Here is a 20,417-nt window from a genome sequence, read left to right as displayed (position 1 = left end):
CCAGCCACTGCAGAGCTTCTCTCTCTCTCTCTCTCTCGCTCACACACACACACACACACACACACAATGACCCCACTAACCACTCAGAGTAAGTTTCTTTTGAGACTTTTCACATACTTTTTCTAGCAGCTGTTTATTACAAAACTATTAAATATTTCCTATGTTTCTCCCATGTTAAGTCAACGGATATCCATCAGGCCATGTATTATCAGAGTTTCTTCATTGTACCATATTAATATTAATCCTATGGACAAATTGTAACATTAAATTCTAATTTCCCCTATACTGACCCAATTCAAGATATCCGAAGAGTGGATATTTTGTATTCATCCATATTTGACCAACCAATCAACATCTTCACACACACACACACACACACACAACGACCACACTAAAGACTCAGAGTAAATTTCTTTTGAGAGCAGTTATTTCCATTGCTCTATAAGACCACTGTGTATTTTCAGAACACACCTCCGGCAACTGATTTCAAAAATATAAGTTTAAAAAGTATTTTTAACCGCCTAGCTGTCAGAATCAAAGAATATAACAACCTCAATCTGCCACGAAGAAACAATAAATATATTGTCTACAAAAGGACAAATCGAGTATCGTTACACACTATAGTTTTATAAATTTTCCAAAATATACAACCAATAGTGTAGTTCTGTTTGATTTTCTTTCTCTGCACTTCAGAATTCGCAAATATTCGTTATGAAATTATAAGTAACAGTGATACAATATGGGCCGTTGATACCATTTTTTTGCAAGCTTAAATTTACTAAGGCTAAAATACATACATTCAACATGACTATGTACATTTTATTGCTATCAATATCCCAAACTTTAGAGGCCACTATTAGGCACTGTTCTTTTATGTCTATTCAGCGTTTTCCAAGATCGATAGGAAGAGATTATTGCAGTTATTATGAGGCTTGACTCAATAATTTGATGAAGTTTGGAGTCTGAAGTCGACATAATGCCATCCAACCACCATCGTGTAACGTCTTTTATCAAACGGAAAGCAGAGAAGAAAATGAAACATTAAAACTAAGGGGAAAAAAGAGACTCTATTGACAGAAGGTGTACAGTTTATGTACAACTGAATAAAAATATCAGCATCACGATAACACGGTGAAAACTTCAAAGAAGTGTAAAAGAAACTGACAAAGAAACCAACAAACTTAGAGCGTTTAGTTAACGGAATGATGCAAAACACATAAATTGTAGCTGCATATTTAATCTCTCGACTGAACCTTTTACCTGTGAGATTTTTAAAGAAAAGAATTTCTACAAGTTACGACCTTCAAACTCTCGCCAAATATGCGGCAAACACATATTCATTGGAATTATTACCTTCAACGGTGGTGTGCAGTCTGACAATTTGGCCAAGTCTCCCCATGCGATTATAATTTTTCGGCCAGCCGGCAGAGGTATTTTTCTAATGCCTCTCCTTTGAACGATGGTCTCAAACCCCTCTTTGAATTTCTTGTTGGGGTTTTGCGCAATTGCTGAATTAGAACAAATATTGATTGCACCATTTTAAATTAAACATCATCTATAGCAAACTAATCAAACGTCGATACTATCTCATTTGAAGAAGTAACTGACTCGGACTTTATACCTATACTCAGTCAATTTTAATGAATAATATAGTCCTGAAACAAAGCCGGGGGGGGGGGTTGAAAATGTTTTTATTATGAAAAGAATTAAAACACATAATCTTCACCTTTCACGTCCTCTCAATCTTACTTCTTCTATTTGCTCCTGCTACAAAATTCTCCATCTTCTTCGTCGTCAGACAATCAAACAGCAGAGACACGTTATCACTCTATACATTTTATTAGAACATAATTAAACACTATGTTCATACCAATTGTGTACCTATGTCAAACATTAAACGCAAAATTTAATTTGAACATTTCTAGTGGAATGTTAAAGATACATTCTAAGAAATATAGAGTCCAAACTCAAACAAGTCAATCTTATAAGACACAACCTTCAAATCGACTGATATATGATTAAGCATCACTACATTTTATCAAAAGTAAAATAGTATATTTTACCATTGATTACCTTATGAATTAGTTCTAAATAAAAACCTTATGTCGACAAAATGTACCTACTTTTGCCAAATATCAGATTTTGCCCCATTGGAAAAGAAAAGCACTGAGATCTAAATATATTCTCTGCCAGTCTCTGGAATGTTTGAATTTTAGTAGGATCTGTATCACAAATGTAGATTTCGCGGACAGATTTAAACCTTGTGGAGCAATGCTTGATGATTGTCTGCAAGAGTATCTGAAAAGGAAGAGGTATTTCGACTCATCAGCCTGACGATGAATAAATCTATAATGAGTTTTTATAATGGACAATATACCATGCTTTGTCATTGTTTCATTTCTTATACGCAATACCTAACTGTTGTACGCATATGTATGTCAGTTGTTACATTTACTTTTCTAAACTTTACCAACAAGATGACTGTAACTGTGATATATTCATCGAAGTTTATTGTTGATGTACTTACTGAAATGTATCAGTAATTTCTGCCCAGATCATTGTATTGACATAATATATAATTCAATTAATTGTTTGATTAATCTCGTGTTAAGTTTGACGTTTATGAATTCATACTACACGTTATGTATTAAAATAAGCATTGACGAATAAGTTCAGCATATTCTTTCAATATTGTTGAGACTTAAAAACCAACAAAACGTTCTCCAATAGTTTTGTAATCGGAAATACAACAAAGTGAATGAAAATAAAACAAATAATTAAGAAAGTTTAATTTCAGCTATTGGCCGATTATCCGCGGATGTAAAGAAATCGGTTATTGTAAAATACTGTAAGGAATTGTTCTTCAACAGGACAGGGTCCAACATAATATGGCGAGTCTACTTAATAGCCAGCATCTTTTCACGGGAATGGCATAAACAATTATAGATAAAGGGATTTGATTTTTGTGTGTGTGCAAACAACATATAAAATTTTATCTAAGACATTCTATGGTTCACAAGAAATATTCAAATTTACAAATCATTAATAATAAACTGCAAGAAAAGGTTAGATACAACGTAACTGATATTTTCACAAATTAATGTAAAGGTGAAATCATACCTGCATACATATTTGAAACGTAAGATTTAAAACTTGTTGGTGTCCTAAACATTTTCGTATTTGCTTCCAATTCAAATGCAAATATAAAGCCTGTTAAAACTAATTACTTTGTAATTGGTCCACATGAAAAATATCTAAATTGTTGAAAATTAAACATATGTCGTGATATCGGAACATAATGCCAAATGAGCGGAGTGATGCCACAGAAAAGCATTTTTAAAACATTGGAAGAAAGGAGAAAAAATATAAGTCGATTTATTTATTGTTATTTCATTTCTGTAATTTCCGTGTATAATAGTGTGTTGGATGCATCTTGTTTGATATTATGTCCAGTTTTGTTGATTACCTTCAAGGGCACTAATACGTGTACATTGGCAGCTCCCAATTCTACTGAGCACATCTTTTGTGAAAATGTTGCTTTATATATATATATATATATATATATATATATATATATATATATATATATATATATCTTTCATTAATTACGATATAAATCACGAGATATAAATTTCTTTAATCCAATGTTTTGGGTAGGAAACCCTGTTTTTCAAGTGCAAACGGATTAAAGTACGTAAGATTCCGAGCAACATGCCTAATAATTTATATCAATGAATTCGACTGATCAACGTTTAGCTTGAGAATGCTTATTTGCCTCTGATACAGATACTGACGTGATCTTAGTGGACCAAATCAGGTTTCATTGTTTGTTTTCTTTAGAGCGATTCAGCAATCCAAAATAACTATTCATAGTCTTATAATCACCTCCTAATGCCACCGAGGGAAATGAAAAATAGCTATGTACAATTTGTAAATGATCATGTAAAATTTAGAGATAAAGTATTCACCAAAGAGACGGTATGATTCCTTTAAAATTGTTAGAATGAACAGAAGGTTTATTATCACTCTGGAGTGCTTCCTTACAACACTCAAAGGTCGGGAATTTATATGAACCAAAGTTTTTCTTACTCCAGAGGCTCTTCTGGTTGGATATCCAAACATTGCCCTACTTGCAACCATTGGCATTGCGATGGACCGGAGTGACGCTGACTCAGCCGTGGAGAGAATGTTATCAATTGTTTTCTCCAATGTTTTATCCTCATTTTGTGTCCCACCTCGCCATTTTGGTGCTACAGCATGCATAATTTTAAAACATGGAAGTTTCCCGGGACCCGTAATGAATACCTTTCCTTCAGTCAATTTTCCATTAGCTTTAATGTAATCTGAAATTTCTCTCTCTAACTCTTCTCCACCTGCAATGAAACAATGCAAGTGAGCTACTGCCTCAAAGTAAGTACTAATTTTGATCACTGGACAGTTCCTAAATATGAATTACATTTGTCAAAGGAGTCTCAGACTAAACCCGATAATAGGCATTCAACGTATTCTTAGAAAAATAAGCCCCAAAATTTCAAACGATCAGATTTCATACTGATAGGATAGTGTAGGTAATATATTTCAAAACTGTATAAATGGCATTCTCAGACCAATCCCTGTGTTAGAGATAGTTTATATATATATATATATATATATATATATATATATATATATATATATATATATATATATATATATATATATATATATATATATATATATATATATATTAGGCGGAAAAATGAATAGAACATGATATGGTATTCCTATCTTTGATAAATTTCCTATAAATTACATTGAATTTCTTGAGAGAAAAAAATCATTTTATTTTATGTATTCGTGTGACACATCCTTCAGAATTCCGAAATATTATGTGATAAGCCTAATGAGATTATGATTATATACTTGGAGAATCAGCATTGATTCTTAAGTAGGTGGAAAAACATATCGTTTCAACAGTTTATCTTTCCCAGTACTTAATTCCTTTTCTCTTGAATCCCTATACTTGGTTTAGATTGTTCTCATCTTTCTTAAATTGGTTACATTACTTATTCGATCAATCATAACTTACCTCTGCAAAACTGTTCAAAGTCTTCATTCATCTCATTCACTACAGCATCCACAGGCTGCTTGTACAGGTCCATGACTCCTATGGCTATGGCTTGGCCTTCTTTAGTCACTGCTATTGCACGGATCTTCCGCTTCTGAAAAGCGTCTTTTCCAAGTATCCTCAGGTGGCATCTATTTAGCTGTGACTCCATGTTCGTACCTGCACCGCTCGCGAAGTATTTATGTATTCCTTTGCGCTCGATTGGCCTCCATGTAACCATAACTTTAGAGGCTAGCATGTGCAGTACCTCCGTACACTTCGATAGAACAATGTGATTACCGGTTATGTAGAACTTACTGTCCTTGAAGTTCCATTCGAGTGATTTTCCACAAGCTTCTAAAAGATTCTGTTCAATCTGCGACTTCATTACGTCATAAATGTAATCGGCTATTGCAGCCTTCATGTAAATTTCAGAAGTACAAATGAGGTTGACATTTATAAAGTCCTGTAATTGTTGTTTACATCCTACCATCAAGTCCTTCCTGCACGTAATTTCGACATTGTTTGAGTCTTCCAGAAGCGTGATGCGCGCAAACGGCACTAAGGAGTTTTCGATATCTCTAATTTTAGACCTTAGGCCACCTAGTGATTCACGATCCATATTGCCATCGATGGCAATGACATCAGTAGCTAAAAGTCCAAATATCAAGTTTGTTATCTGTGTGAAAGTATCTTTCTGGATATCTTCGTAGCAAATTAATATTATCTGACTATCACCATCCGATATGATTTCCCAAATCCCTCTGAGATGTTTCTTTTCTATCTCACGGTTGCATTGCTCTATCAACTGAGGAGAATTTAGAATTTCTAAATAATCCTTATTAGGTGGAGAGCACGTCTTTTCTTCCAGTGACGCTAATTTCTTGGCAATTTCAGCCTTAGCTACTTGATTGTTCTTTTTCAGACCAGTTAACTCAATCTTACCATCAGTCACAAACATTCGGAGTTCAACCCGATTCTTATATTCGATGTCATCCTTGAACCCAAGTACCTCGAATGCCCTGAGTTTAATCGACCTATATCCGTCCAAAATGTCAGTCACAGATTCTTCTGGAGGTTCTATAGATTCAATCTTAACTTTCAGTGATTGGAGAACTTGTTGGTCTATTTTCCTACATACAACCTTAAAGGTAAGGGGACATGAATCCTGATACAGGTTTACTGCTGGTGTCTCTCTGCAGAGTTCTTCTTTCTTCTCCTGAAGATATCTCCATTTCCTTTCATCTTTTATTTCTAACCTTTCCACATGCAATTGGTCAAGAAACTCACTACTGAATGCCTTTTCTACTCTTTCCTTCCAATCCGGCCCACGTCCCACAGCTGGCTCGTCGCTAGCACTGGAATTCTCATCCAAATTAGGAATGAACGTCAGTGAATTTAAATTTTGATCTTCTAACGTAATCCTATAAGTTCTCTTGAAATTCTGAAATTCTATTTCCATCTTTTCACGGATAAACTTCAAAATCTCCGCATCCATTCCGCTCAGTACCACTTTGTCTGATATTGGATTATTTGGTCTTTCTTCGAGATTCACTGCTATCCCCAGATGTTCGTAATATGGTAAAATACGTATCTCCTTTTCACTGATGAAATGTTTTCTTTCAGAAACTCCATAGACCACTGAAAAAAGAGGCATCATTTAGAAAGATAGACTAAATAATGAACGCTTAGCTCTTCTGTAATCAAATCGTAATGCTTGGAAATTTTTGGCTTAAAGTAGCCTCGTATTTACTTAATGCTGTATAAATTGAAGAAATTGGTGGAGGGGTGTTTTCACATCGGATACAATTTTTACTTCATGACTTTGATCCAAACTTCTACCTAGTGCACCGTTTCAAATTATTTGGATCTTTCAGAAATAGGTTTGTGATGTGGATTATTTTATTTTTTAAAATTATTTTATATAAAATATCGACAAGATACTATTTAGATATTGATAATATCAATTTTGCCCCATTGAGATCGCATACATTAAATGGCATCCATCAGTTTTTGGAACCAGATCATAGAAAGATGTCGTTCGTCAAAGAGAAAAGATATGGATGTAAAACAGACAAGATGGAGTGTAAATAACTGAATACCATACGTGTCTGAAGCATATATGAATCCATAATTCAATGGCCAATAATATTAATAAGCACAGAAACACAAATAAACATTTGCAAACAGATTAAAGCATTGTACTTTAAAAGATGTAATTTAATATACATGTAATAGAAAAACTTGAATAGGACAAAAATGGCTGTATGCTATTGTGGGTCATCGAACGCTTTCTCAACAACAACTCAGTGATGAACTACTGAAAATAAAGGGACGAGCGGGTTCATATAAGGAAATATATGGCGCCAATTGTAGGATAATGCCAGGTAAAATGTATGAGCGGTTTTTTTGTCAAAATATTCGCCTGGAATATCTCTCCTGCATTACGGCAGTAAGACATCAAGAATAAAGTATGGTTACGACTTTTAGAACTGCGCAAGTTATACTCATTTATTACTTTTCATTCGAGCCAGTCGGCTTGAGTGATTTAAGTCAACATCTCCGATATGTTTGTTTCCATTTTGTGGTATGTCTTTCTAGTTCAGAATATGGGTCTCATCGCTTAAAATAATGTCAGTATTGTGTCTCGGTAATAAAAATGTTCGGCTGGTCTGATCCTTTTATGTTCTGTATTATACCAACATTATGGATAGAACCTATTTTGTTTTCGTCTGTGAATGTGCTCTTTAATGTATTTACATCTTTCCTACAGTTAAGACTCTATAGTGTTAAGCTACGTAATAGAAAAAGCGAAACCAACACTTTTAGTAAAATTCAGAAAACAACTTATTTTGTTGGAATACAAAGTGAAAATTTAAATGAGGCGGAGAGTAGTATGAATGAAATAAGAAGTTTTCCTTAAAGTCATATCACAAGTCCACAAGAGGTGGAGTTGGGAGGAGTGGTTGTTGTTGTTGTTGTTGTTCTAGGGTTTAACGCCATTTTTCAGCAAACGATAGGCTATACATGGCGGAAAGTATTAATGGTGGAGAAATAACCCGGGAAAACCGCGGAAAGAACCACCGACCCACGGGAAGCTACTGGCAAGCTTTCTCACATACCCACATTGGCTGAATCCGAGACTCGAACCCACACAGACAGAGGTGAGATGGCAGTGATCCGTAACGCATAGCGCTTTAGACCTTCTCGGCCACTCGGGGACCAGGGTAGTAGTGGTGAGATTCCCATTATCGGGTATAGAGAGAATTTATAAGAATAGAATGGCATTACTTTGTTGTTGTTTTTTTCCTGGTTTTTTTGTTGCTGTCCTTTTTGCTGTTTGCTGTTTATGTCGTTGTTTATTGGTTTACATTTATTGATTACCTTTGTGTGGGGTGTTGCATTTTACTGTTGTTTTCTTTGGAGGGGGGAGGTCACCCTCAACCCGGCGTCATTTAAGTTCAAAAATTGCATTATTTTATCTAGGGTGCCGGAAGCATAAATCGGATTTTTTTCGCATATACTTTACATAAAGGAAGACACGAGATTACTATTATGGTTGCATAACTTATAGTATGTTATATTTTCAGGTATTTTACCGTACATCCCGTTTTTTTATTTTCCTATAATCTTTACAGCAATTAATTTACTGGAATACTAGAGAAGTTGTATGAAATGCATACTATGCACACGTTCTCTAACTGGCGAAGAATGATCCACCAAGTTGAAGATTGTTTAACTCGACTTTTGTTGTTCGTAACTCTGCAACAGCACGGTTCATCATCTGTGCTCAGAGCTATCGGCGATTTTCCATTTCCGTCTGCGCGGTTTTGAAATCGACCACGCTAATCATTTTATCTTTGATAACCACCGAGTCCAGTTGCTAATCGTGTTAAGACTGCTTTGTGTCGTTGCAAGTAGTTCTGCATAGATACACACTCGTGGTTGTAATCGTAACGACATTAATTTGCTTCTAACTTTAGTGACATCGATTACTTTATATATAGCTCAAACAACATTTCCCCGATTGGTACACCTACGATGGTTTCTGTGGTTGTTATCTCAGCGACACCAAGAACAGCAGTTGTTGCTGCATCAAGACCACAAATAACATCTACGACCAAACACGCGCGTTTGTATTTCACAATCAACGCGGTTCTCTTTGTGATTTCATCTGGTAGGTGTTGATCTGCCATTTGTAACGTTGAGGGTTTATCATAGTTCTTCTATTAATAATGCAATCGCATAGTACAATAGCATAGTACAATTGCATGAATGGCAGACCCTGTCCGGACTCACCAGGTTCAGGTGAAACATGTACATGTACATCTATCCAATTACTCCTTTTTACTGGAACAACTGTCATATAAAGATAGCAAATTTCTGATTGTGAGATATTTTAATTTCCTGTGTTATGTATATTTAATTTAATTGTTAGTCTGTTACTTTTTTATTTCATTACATGTTATTGTAATGTAACATTGTCTGCTTGGCCTTATTGACCTTTTAAAATAATTTATGTAAAATATTAATAATAATTTCATTATTCTTTATGTGAATCAGCTTATTATTAGGATTAATATTCAGGTAAACAAGAAGGCGTAAATATGTTGGTCAGGGTCGGGCTTTGGAGATTCCTAAGTGAATTTTGTAGTTTATTGTCTTGTAAGTAACCAAGGCTAATTATTTTCCATTAGGTAATGACTGTTTTTAGAAAATGTTAATTGTGACCTGAGGTCAAGCAGAGACATATATTATCTTGTATCTGTGAGGATTCTACCAGTCAAGCTTTAACATCTAGCAACTTCAAGTTGTATTATGTTGCGACCGGTTTGGTTGAATTTTATTTTCCTCAAATTATTGAATACAAGTGAATATTTTCTCTGGATATACAAAAGTGCTTTGATAAAATTCTTGAATAAAGATATTCATTGGTATTTGTAGTGAATTCAAACCTGGAATGATATTTCTATGACTCAACAACATACTGTTTACCTGACACATCAGTACTTCACAGGCTATAGGAGACACGTCACCGCCTTCAATTTTGAATCTCTTCGGGACTTGAACTGAGTTTTATTCAGGACTTTTTATTACTAGGAGCTGTGTCTTTTGGGATTTAATTCGCAATACTGTAAGTTCATTTTCTCATTTTTCACTTTGCATTCTAGGGAAATAAATTATTTGTTACATTTTACAAAACTTGTTGTCTTCACTCTTTTTTTGTTACTTATTTTAAGAGCATAGACTTGTAACACCGGCAAGTGTATGTTATGGTGGCTTCTTACCCTTTTCTTTTGGACTGTACTGATTGTACCACTGCATGATGTCTAAAACAGTCGTTCTTCTCTTTGCCCAACAGTTATTGCCCGCACAAGTGCGTATTTGTTTAAAAATGTTTGAGATCTTTATTTTCCCAATTGCGAAAATGTTGGTGCATGCTATTCTTTGATGAACGTAACCGGGGTGAACGGATCGCGACTGTAGGAACAATCTTGAGTCTTTACTCGCACCTGGTTCTGCCGCTAACGATTAAGCGTTTTCAAGTGCCAATGCAATGATTTGAAGGTCGGTTCGATTTGGCATTTCTACATTAGGTTGGTTCCAACCATCAATTTCTGTTTGGCGCTTAGCATCGTCATCATATTTGAGTGTATACGATGCATGGTAACATCATTCTGACGCAGATAACCGGCGACAATTCGGACAAAATTATCATCAATGTTATTATCCGCCGTCAATTGTTCAAACACCACTTTAGTAAATCCGCAACTTCGTTACCGCGACGAGAATCCGTCACGTATATAATAAATCTAATGTTAAACACAAATACATAAAACGGTTAAGAAATCGGCCGGAAAATGTGAAATAGTTCAATCTGAACATTATCTTTAGCTAACAATACTGCTGTTGTAAATACGAAAGATTTAGTACCGTCTATTTTTAGTTACGTATTATTACTCTTTCACCGGGATTGTTGTTTATTAATGTTGTTCATTGACTCGATCCAATATAATAACTTGATACAATAAATAAATACGATCTACAGTTGCGCGCTGTTAAGATGTTAGATTTCGGTTTATCAAAACCAATTACATTATGAAAAATAATTCAACCAGTAATTATTTGCTAATATCTATTATATTTCCATCAGTGGTTATCAGCAAATATAATGTAAATGGAGTTAGTAGATAATGTGTTAAACCTACGCTAAAAATCCAAAGCACACACACAAGTTAGTACGCCTGCTTGTGCGGGCACATTAGCAATTTGATCGTCCTCCTATTGTCTCCTTGTAAAATTAATATCATCAATTTATTAGATATAAGCAATTGACACACTAGCGACTCTGATTCCACCGTTTTCAGTGACTTTAGTAAGTTTTCTTTTGAATTTAACAATAACATTTTGAATATCAACATGAGGCGTTTTAACTTTTCCATTTTGATCTTCAAAAATCACAAGCTCGCCTGGATCAACACCAACAATAAAACAACTGGCCAATTCAGATAAATCCGCTTTGGTAGAAAATCTAAACAGAGCCACGTCAGCTCCTTGTCGTCGAGCTGCATAGCGTCAGTAAATGCTAAGAAACATTTTGTATAATATTAAACGTACCTTAATGTGAAATCAGTGTTCCCACGGTTGGCGAACATTCAAGTGCATGCAACGCTTCAACAACAAGATTGCTACATACTGGTCCATCCAGTGTATACTGGTAAAATCGAATAAAACAGTGGTTGTCGTCCGCAACTGGTGGCGCAAGTCGATACGAGTCAAAATACAAACATGTCACAGTGATACCACGTAAGCAAACCAATGAGTACCAGGCCCTGTTTTCAAATCCAGACTGACAATACCGTTTTACGTGGGTGTGGCACCATCGATGCAAATTGATTTTTCATAAAGACACCACGAAAATGTTTCACAAATTTTTTTCATAGCGAGCAAATCAAGATTGGTCAACGGCGTGACCTTCTGCGTGTTGTACAGTGTAATCGAAAACCTCTGCCCTATGGTATTCGACGACTTATTCCGGGTAATCGAGAGCCTTTTCTTTTTTATAGACCCTGCACGTCTACGATGCGCTATGTGACCATCCACCATATATTCAGGCGCCATCCCTATATAGTTCCGATAGGAACTGACGCCGCAGCTTCTGCAACTGCAGCAGCTGTTCCTGATAACAACGCTAGAATCGCTGTAAGGAATGGAAACATTCCACATGTTTTTTGCATTTGTGTCACCTTTGACTTCGATAAATTTAATGTCGATTAAGTGTTATTGCGCTTGGCCGCATTAAGACGATAAAAAACATGATTATATAGTCAGCGAAGGAGATAACAAGGGCATCCACACTGTTAATGTTTCTAATGCAACTTTAACATCAGTGGCACCTGCATCATGCTAAATTGCATAGTTGGAGATTTTCTTATGGATTAATGTGACTGTGTGTTTAGCTCCAAAACTAACCTTGCAAAAATCAAAACCCAACTATGTGATTGAGGGGAACTGCACAAGAAAATCTTAATAGGCCTCGCGAAGTTATCTTTGACGCTGGGCAAATCCACAATTGAACGTGCCGTTAGGGCCAAGGACTACGTTTTGTACATCTGCATCATTAGCAGGATTGGTGTGTGTATGAGAACGCCGCATTGTATACTGTTGAGAATCCGCATTATCAGATCTATCCTTGACAAACACAATAGTTCCATCAGCTGTTTTCTTGTAATTATCGCTGTAGTTAGCAAATCCAACGATTTTCATGACTACGTCTACGTTGTCAAGAATTGATTCTTTTTCCTTTCCTACGATGGAACAACGTGCTCTGTTAAATAATGCCATGATTATGTTGCTAACAAATCCAACTGTAGTACTGGCAGTATAATTGTGATCGTGGACCTGTGCAAGTTTTCCCTTAAGAATGTCTCACATGGACGAAAGAACCTAGACGTGCCTATCACTTGCAATTTTATTTTCAATTTATAGGGGTCTGGCCGGGTATGAGTAATACTTCGATCCACAAACACAGGCACACTATTGTCAAATGCATGATCGGATATACCTTTGAATTGGACTATTGTTTATACAGTCTTGATTTTGTTTATTACCTTTTTAGAAGGCTCCGAGTTCCGAATCTTCACCCCATTGCCAGTTTTGCAATCACTGATTCTGACAATCATTGCTGAACGGTTTCATTAATGATTTTGCCTAACTCAGGCTACATAATTTCTGTCGATGGTAGTGTAACCCCTTTTGGTGGTGCTCAAGTCACAAATCTTCGTTGTCGATCTCGAAGAGATTATTCTACCTGCGATCGCAGTTGCCTCATCCGATACACAGCAGCACTGTCGATGCTATGAACGACTCGTATTGGAACATGTTTAGAGATTGGTGCATCGCACGAGGTCAGAGTGTTGAGCACTTTTGTGTGCGCCTGTGAACAATCTACGAACAGCATCACCGATGCAAGTTCCGTAATATATCACGTAAGTGGGATTTCTTGCGCTAACAACTCGCATGGGTCTCCCACGTCCAATCACGACTGTCATTATATTTAAATGTCAGGACGATCTCTAATGTACAGTTGTATCGTCAATGTTTCACTCCGCTGATCCACAACGTGTACGTCGTGAAACACAAGTGTAAAACAAATGTGTATCAACCGATTATTATGATGTGAACGATACAAGTGTGGTGCAAGTGTAATCGATAATCAAACACTACATAACCCTGAACAACTACGCCTGTCGTTTCAGACCTGCTTTTGTAACTACCACTAACACGTCAGGAGTTAATTTAATCTGCGTTGTTGAAGTAATCCTTACAATGTCATGTGCGATATGATATCCTATGCGTAAAACTCATTTGACATGTGAAATAATGTCAGGCTAACCTAAATTGGATCTTATTGACAACCGTGCAATTCAGCCTCAAACAGAGATTTAATTGAGATAATAGCGCTAAGCGTTGGTTCATTCTCGCGTATGAATACTGTAGAGTATTTACCAGTCAGGAACAAAATATTTTGTCGAATTTCTGTATTGATCTTTTCTTTTGTCGTATGCGCCGGCATTAAGTTCAGTCTTTTGCCAGATCGTACAACTATCTATCGAAAACAAGAGAGATATTTCCTACACACCACCAAACGGTTGTGATCGAATATTAGGCCAATTGTAATAAACTCTCAGCGATGATAATGCATTTTCAAGCGTCAGTGATTTAACTTTCATCAGCAGTAACAGGTGGAACAAACCACACTGAATTCTTGTTTCGTTGATAATACTGTAATCATCGAGGTAACGCTCTGGGTTGTATTTACAACAATCTGTTGCATGGCAGCATACATATCACACAAAACACGAAGTGTTTCCTTACGAAATATCTCTCACAACTTATCGTGGGTGTACGAACTTCGTTTGTTGTATGCGTCATTTATATCTTTAACAATTTCATGCCTCAGAGCTCGATATGTGTTTCTGTCCATGATGTCATTGGTCAATAATAGCTGACAAAGCAGTGTAGCTGCATCAATTACTTCAGGTGCGTTGTTGCTTGTTCGAACGGATCCCACAAGCTTTTCCAGTTGATTCACGAGGTTGTTCGGGTCAGTCCACCAATGCTTTCTCCTTGTTTAGGCTGTTCCTGTGTTATAGCAGGTCCTTGTTTTGGGTGTGGATGCAGCAGGTTATTTTCTTTGATGCTGTTACCACGCTTTTATTTATTCGTTTCCCTCATTCGGAATATTCCTTATGTGAGCAAAATTTGGATCTAGGTTGTTGCTCAGGCCAATTTTGAAATTGTTACTTTTCGTCTTACATTTTTGCATGTTTTTCAATTGTTATTGGTAGAAGCAGAGCTAACTCTTCCCTTCGAGGGGTACGTACTGTACGTCTTTGTTGTTCCTGATATGTGAATTGTTCCTCCTGATTACACTGCAGATCTTCCTCTGTAACATCTTGATCGTCTGGGTCTTTAGAACGTTGTTGTGGTTGTAATTGCATCATTGGATGATATACATACTATGTCATATATTCTGCTAATAAATTGTCACCTTCTTCAGTTTTTACGCTTGCAAATGCATTATATGTTTGTACAAATTGATTCCAATAAATTCCATGATTATCAACACACACACACACACACACACACACACATATATATATATATATATATATATATATATATATATATATAGATAGATAGATAGATAGATAGATAGATAGATAGATAGTGAGAGAGAGAGAGAGAGAGATGTCTTTGATGGAACGTTTGGTAAGAGCGACTTCTATAGGTTTTGTGAAGATCATCTGGCGCATATTTTCTTTAAAGTATTGAACCGTTGTTTGCACGTCTTCATTAAGTAGTACACGGGGTGCCTTTTCAAGTACAGCAACGGCTTATCCAATTTCACCAACGCCTTCTTTGATATCGCATTTGGCAAGCATCTAATAACTTCTGCAGTTGCCTGTGTTGTTGCTTGAATATTCTTTTCTGATGAGCTTCGCTATCTTATAAACTGGTCCTGGTTCTTTTTCTTTTCCGTTTAGCGTTGCCACCTGTCAAACTGTTGTGTTTGTCGCCTTTTTAATAGCTTCGGCAGGAACCGCAATTTCTATTGTTTGTTTAACAAGCCGTGCGAATGTTTGTTCAAGCCCACTGTGATGTCCTCTCACGCAATTTGTCGTTACTGTAACACATATTTGACTTTTGGGCGGCCTTCTGTAACAATCTGAATCAATTACATGTGCTCACAAGCAGCTTTACGGCGTCGCTTTTCATACTCTTCTATGACCTAGCTGGTAGAAAGCTTATATGACCATTATGATTGTCTAATTTACGTTTAGACCTGCACAATATGTACCACTGCCTGTTCCAGTCAAATCAGTAGTGAGAAAAATATACGTATTATTTGTGATCCACGCAAAATGTCACGAAATTAATCCGGGGTGTGGTCGGCAACGTACCAGGTGTAATGAATATTTCCAAAGTCATGCGCATCAATGCCGTGAAATATTATCAACATGTTATGGTTGTCACGGATCACTTTAGGCACATGCTCGTATCTTTGAGGCCAATAAATCACGTTTGTGTTTCTATGCCGACCACGTGAAAATATTTGTGTGGGATTGAATTGGCTCTCGGGCATTACGTCGTCATACACTACAAGATTGTTTTCGTTTGCATCCAAATCGTCAAGTTTTATGCTTCATCGATGGAGGAAAATAAATCAATGGTGGCCCTGCCACTCTTGTCAGTCAGCGCTTTTTGAAAACTTGTAAAACATCATGACATGGTTGGTCATCAGCGGATGGTGAAATCACGTACAAGCGATCCAGCTTCAACCATCGTATTATCATATTCAGCAACAGTTTTGTTTTACCTAATCCAGTGGGACCAATGGTCAGTACACGAACTGAGTTTGAAAATATATCACCATGATTGGACAGCTTAGGTGTTGCTGTGCAGAGAAGCCAATGAAGGTGAAATCTTTGATTTTCTTAAAATCTTTGTTTTTAATAAATGTTCAGCAAATTTACTTTTTCGTGATGCCATTGAATAATACAGATTAAAGTATAATCTGGTCTTCATAGTATGTACAATATCGTGCAAAAACACGTACCGCAAATCCAACTTGAGTTCAAACACGCAATGGACGAGCTGCGATTACTGGAATTTGTAATCAATGTGGAGCAAAGAAGATCACGTTTATAAAAAAAGGTCGGGGTGATATCGCAGCTGCTTTAACAAAACTACCAGGAGCTTTATGAAATAAACATATAAGTGAAAAGAAAATCCCTCGATACAGTTAATGTTGACCCGGTACACCCCTATATATACGAGTCGATTTTAATAACTAACCAAAGAATGGTGAAGCACCCGTAAATTGTGTTGATGCTGCATGTTACCGAAATGAAATTGCTAACAAGGCATCAAATGACATCAGTTCACGTCAACGTGCCGAGATGTATCTGCTTCGTGACTTAAATACAAATGCAGGACCAGGTGCTGGAGAACGAACTGCAAGATGGATCGTCGAAGGAGGTAAGAAATTCAAAATTGTACTCGCTGGACAAAATCCACTCGGCAAAGCCTCCAAAACTGATAGATCGTCTCGTGGAGAAAAGTCAACTCATTAAAAGTAAGTTGTACTGATATAAGCAAACAAACAATGGATACAAAATCCAGACATTATAAAAAATAGTCTGCAGGTCGAGTGAGCATTGGAGAGGTGACGCCACCTTAGAAAAGTTCGCAAGCTCGGCAAAGGTCACTCATGGTTTTGCTCGAATCTTGTTAGGTAAGCTGTACCAAGACAGTACCAGTACGTGTACGAAGACAGATTTCACGCGGGTTGTATGATGTCCAAAATCCCAGTGAGGTTAATCAGGTTGGTCTCATTTCTTCTACATGGTCAGTGAGAGACAAGGTCGATTGCGCACCTTCAAGTATGTGCTAACCATTGTCGATGTTGCCAGCAGATACAAAGAAACTGAGTCACTGACGTTAAAAGATTATGCAAGTGTCGCACATGCACTCGAATGCATCTAAAAACGTTCACCTATAAAATGGCTACGATCGTTACAATCGGACCATAACAAAGTATTTTTCGGATTTGTTGCTGCGTTGTTGACCAAACATCTTGTGCGAATTCGTTTTGGATATGTTAATAAACATCGTGACCAGGCTATGTATTCGCACACTGGCAAAACGTTTATTCGGTCATCATTACGCGCAGGAATTTTAATAATATCTCTGAGTGCTAGCACATTACAGCGGTCCCACAAATGGGAAGCATGGCTTCATTAGTTAAAGCATCAATAAACAACCAAATGATACACACAGTTTGATTAAAACCAATTAATGCGATTCGACAGATACTGTCACATTCACTCAGAAAATGATTTCATAACCGTTACAACCACTCGAAGACAATATATATATATATATATATATATATATATATATATATATATATATATATATATATATATATATATATATACAGCATGATAGCCAAACGCTTAAGTGGTGATTCCTTAGGGGAATATCAATCACTTTGTATTAAGCAGTGACAATCTCACTTCGACGCATCGATATCCACCATTCAATATTTATCATATTTTGCGTGTGCGCAGATTCACGTCGCTCTCGAAGACATTCCACGTTACGATAATAGATTTGAGATCTTTCTGCACAAGAACTCGTAGAACACCATTTGCCTTTTCTATGATCTTAGAGCAGAGACCGCTATGCATTCCTACTACACTCGAGTACATTTTAGGTCACAGCCCTACATCTTCTTTCACTAGTTTACCCGAGCATTTGTCTTTGAATTTACCAGCAATCTTTTGATTGGTGCTACAAATGAACGGATGATCTTCCGGATAATCGATGTTATCAGATTCATTGACATGTCATTTTTGTGCCATGTCCACGTACACATTGTTCTTTGTGATGTCCATCGGCAGCGAGTCAGTGTCGATGTACAACATCTTGAACCAATCTTGGTAAAACGATTTGATTTTATCATAGTAAAACTCATACATTAGCAGCTTCGATAAGTCCAACACGAACGAACCAGCATAGATTGTTTGTTTTTTAACTTGAATTTCGAAATTTAGATGTCTTACCGTGATCGACAGGAAGCTCAACATCAATATTTTTCGATACTCAAAGGCCGGGTCAGAAATAAGCCTTCGAAATTTGTCTTGTTGACTATCACGGATAAGGTCAGTTCAATTTCGTTTGCTCAGATTATCCGTGGTCTTTCACAGTATTGTTCACGAGCTTTAAAAGGTCCTTCTAAAATTCACTCGTGGCCTTAGTTCTCATAGCTCTATTCATCGGAATGTATGGGGCAATACAATCATGCTGGCAAAATTTAAGCACTCGATGGATCTTGGTTATAAGCATTCCCAATAGCATATATAGCTGACAGTTGTGCACGTGTAATACATAATTGCTTTTAGTCCTGAGACTTGGTTCTAGGTTTGGTACATTCAGTGTATTTACGTCCAGATTAATGAAAGATGTCTCACTGATATGGGGACAACTGTGTACCAGAAACTGACAAAGAATGTGGTGCTGGCGGATAATGGTAGTGTACATCATGTACATGTTTCGTATATTCTAAATCAACTTCAGAGAAATAACCGTGGTGACAGTTGGTGTGATCGCGCACGTGATTTTGCACGTCAATCAGTGTGGCATCATTGCTAAATTGAATCAAAATAGCTGAATTTTCTGGCAACTGAACTGAGATATAGTGATTTAAGATGTACCGGGTTGTAACTGGTTAATGTATTACGCAGATGTATAGCTTGGGCAAGTATTTACCGATTCAACACTGCTGCTTGCCATACTGTATACAGCCACAAAAACGTGTGAACGTTTTAGTCACTTTCGTAGATCATTAATGTTAATCATCCACTGGTTGCACATGGTATTCAGCTTGCTTGCCAAGTCATGGGAAACAGAGACTGTAGCGACTGGTCAAAACCCCAAAGGAGCCCAAAAAGACAAACACCCAGTCTGACACTGCTACAGTCTATGGGCACCAAGGTGGCACCAACTTATGGTTCTATAGTCTTAGTGAGCCACGAAAGACTTTATTTGATAGAAAGAGGTATAAACATTGACACGAATTTAGGAATTATTTGAGAACAAAACGGAAGAGATTTGTAAACGACTGCTTCATAATATGGAATAAACCTGTACCTAGAGACATTTTTCCAGGAACCTAATAAATTAATTCAAAATATAAAATTTGCAAAACGTCAGAGTAAAATAAATAATACTTTTGTCGACATACTCGTCAAATTATCTGAAACACGTATTTCTACTTAAATCTATAGTAAACAATTTATACGCATAGCTATCTCAACTTTAAATCTTGTCATGCAAAACACAAAAGTGAAAATTCGTTTGCATCGTGCACCAAGATCAACGTATTAGTCAAATATTACTGAGAGCGAATGGACCGATTAAACTTGATGACCGTGAATACATTCACAGCATCAAATGTAACTCCTTTGATTCGAATTTATGAAACACTGAACACTAATATCTTCCCGCCTGAAGGAATATATGAACAATTACATCGAAAAAGTGATAAAATCAGAAATGTTTCGGAAAGAATTAACAATTAGTAAGAGACAACTCGAACATTTGAAACAAATTCTTACGAAGTCCAAATTTAACTTCATTGAAAAAGAGGCCCAAACAACCAAATATGGTACAAGTAAATATAAAACATGTCTGAATACAACACAATGAAACTCGATTAAATTACAGTGATAAGATATGAAGATTGCATTTGTTAAAATTG

The 20,417-nt window shown here is 36.5% G+C and overlaps 1 protein-coding gene across 1 annotated transcript in view; it reads right to left on the bottom strand.

Annotated features, from left to right (window-relative positions):
- Nucleotides 1-20,417, bottom strand: part of LOC149785142 (protein mono-ADP-ribosyltransferase PARP14-like) — an 89,039-nt gene that overhangs the window by 49,333 nt on the left and 19,289 nt on the right. Inside the window, exons 6-9 of the mRNA XM_089978906.1 lie at nt 5,069-6,727; nt 4,090-4,373; nt 2,124-2,298; nt 1,354-1,508 (exon numbers count right to left, since the gene is read on the bottom strand). Of these exons, the coding sequence (XP_089835032.1) occupies nt 1,354-1,508; nt 2,124-2,298; nt 4,090-4,373; nt 5,069-6,727 (2,273 nt within the window). The remainder of the gene's footprint in view (nt 1-1,353; nt 1,509-2,123; nt 2,299-4,089; nt 4,374-5,068; nt 6,728-20,417) is intronic.

The sequence above is a fragment of the Sinohyriopsis cumingii genome, chromosome 13, assembly GCF_028554795.1.
Source record: "Sinohyriopsis cumingii isolate HCF-2022 chromosome 13, ASM2855479v2, whole genome shotgun sequence".
Classification (NCBI taxonomy): Eukaryota; Metazoa; Mollusca; class Bivalvia; order Unionida; family Unionidae; genus Sinohyriopsis; species Sinohyriopsis cumingii.
The sequence above is the reverse complement of the archived record's forward strand: the minus strand, read 5'-3'. Positions and strand labels throughout refer to the sequence as shown.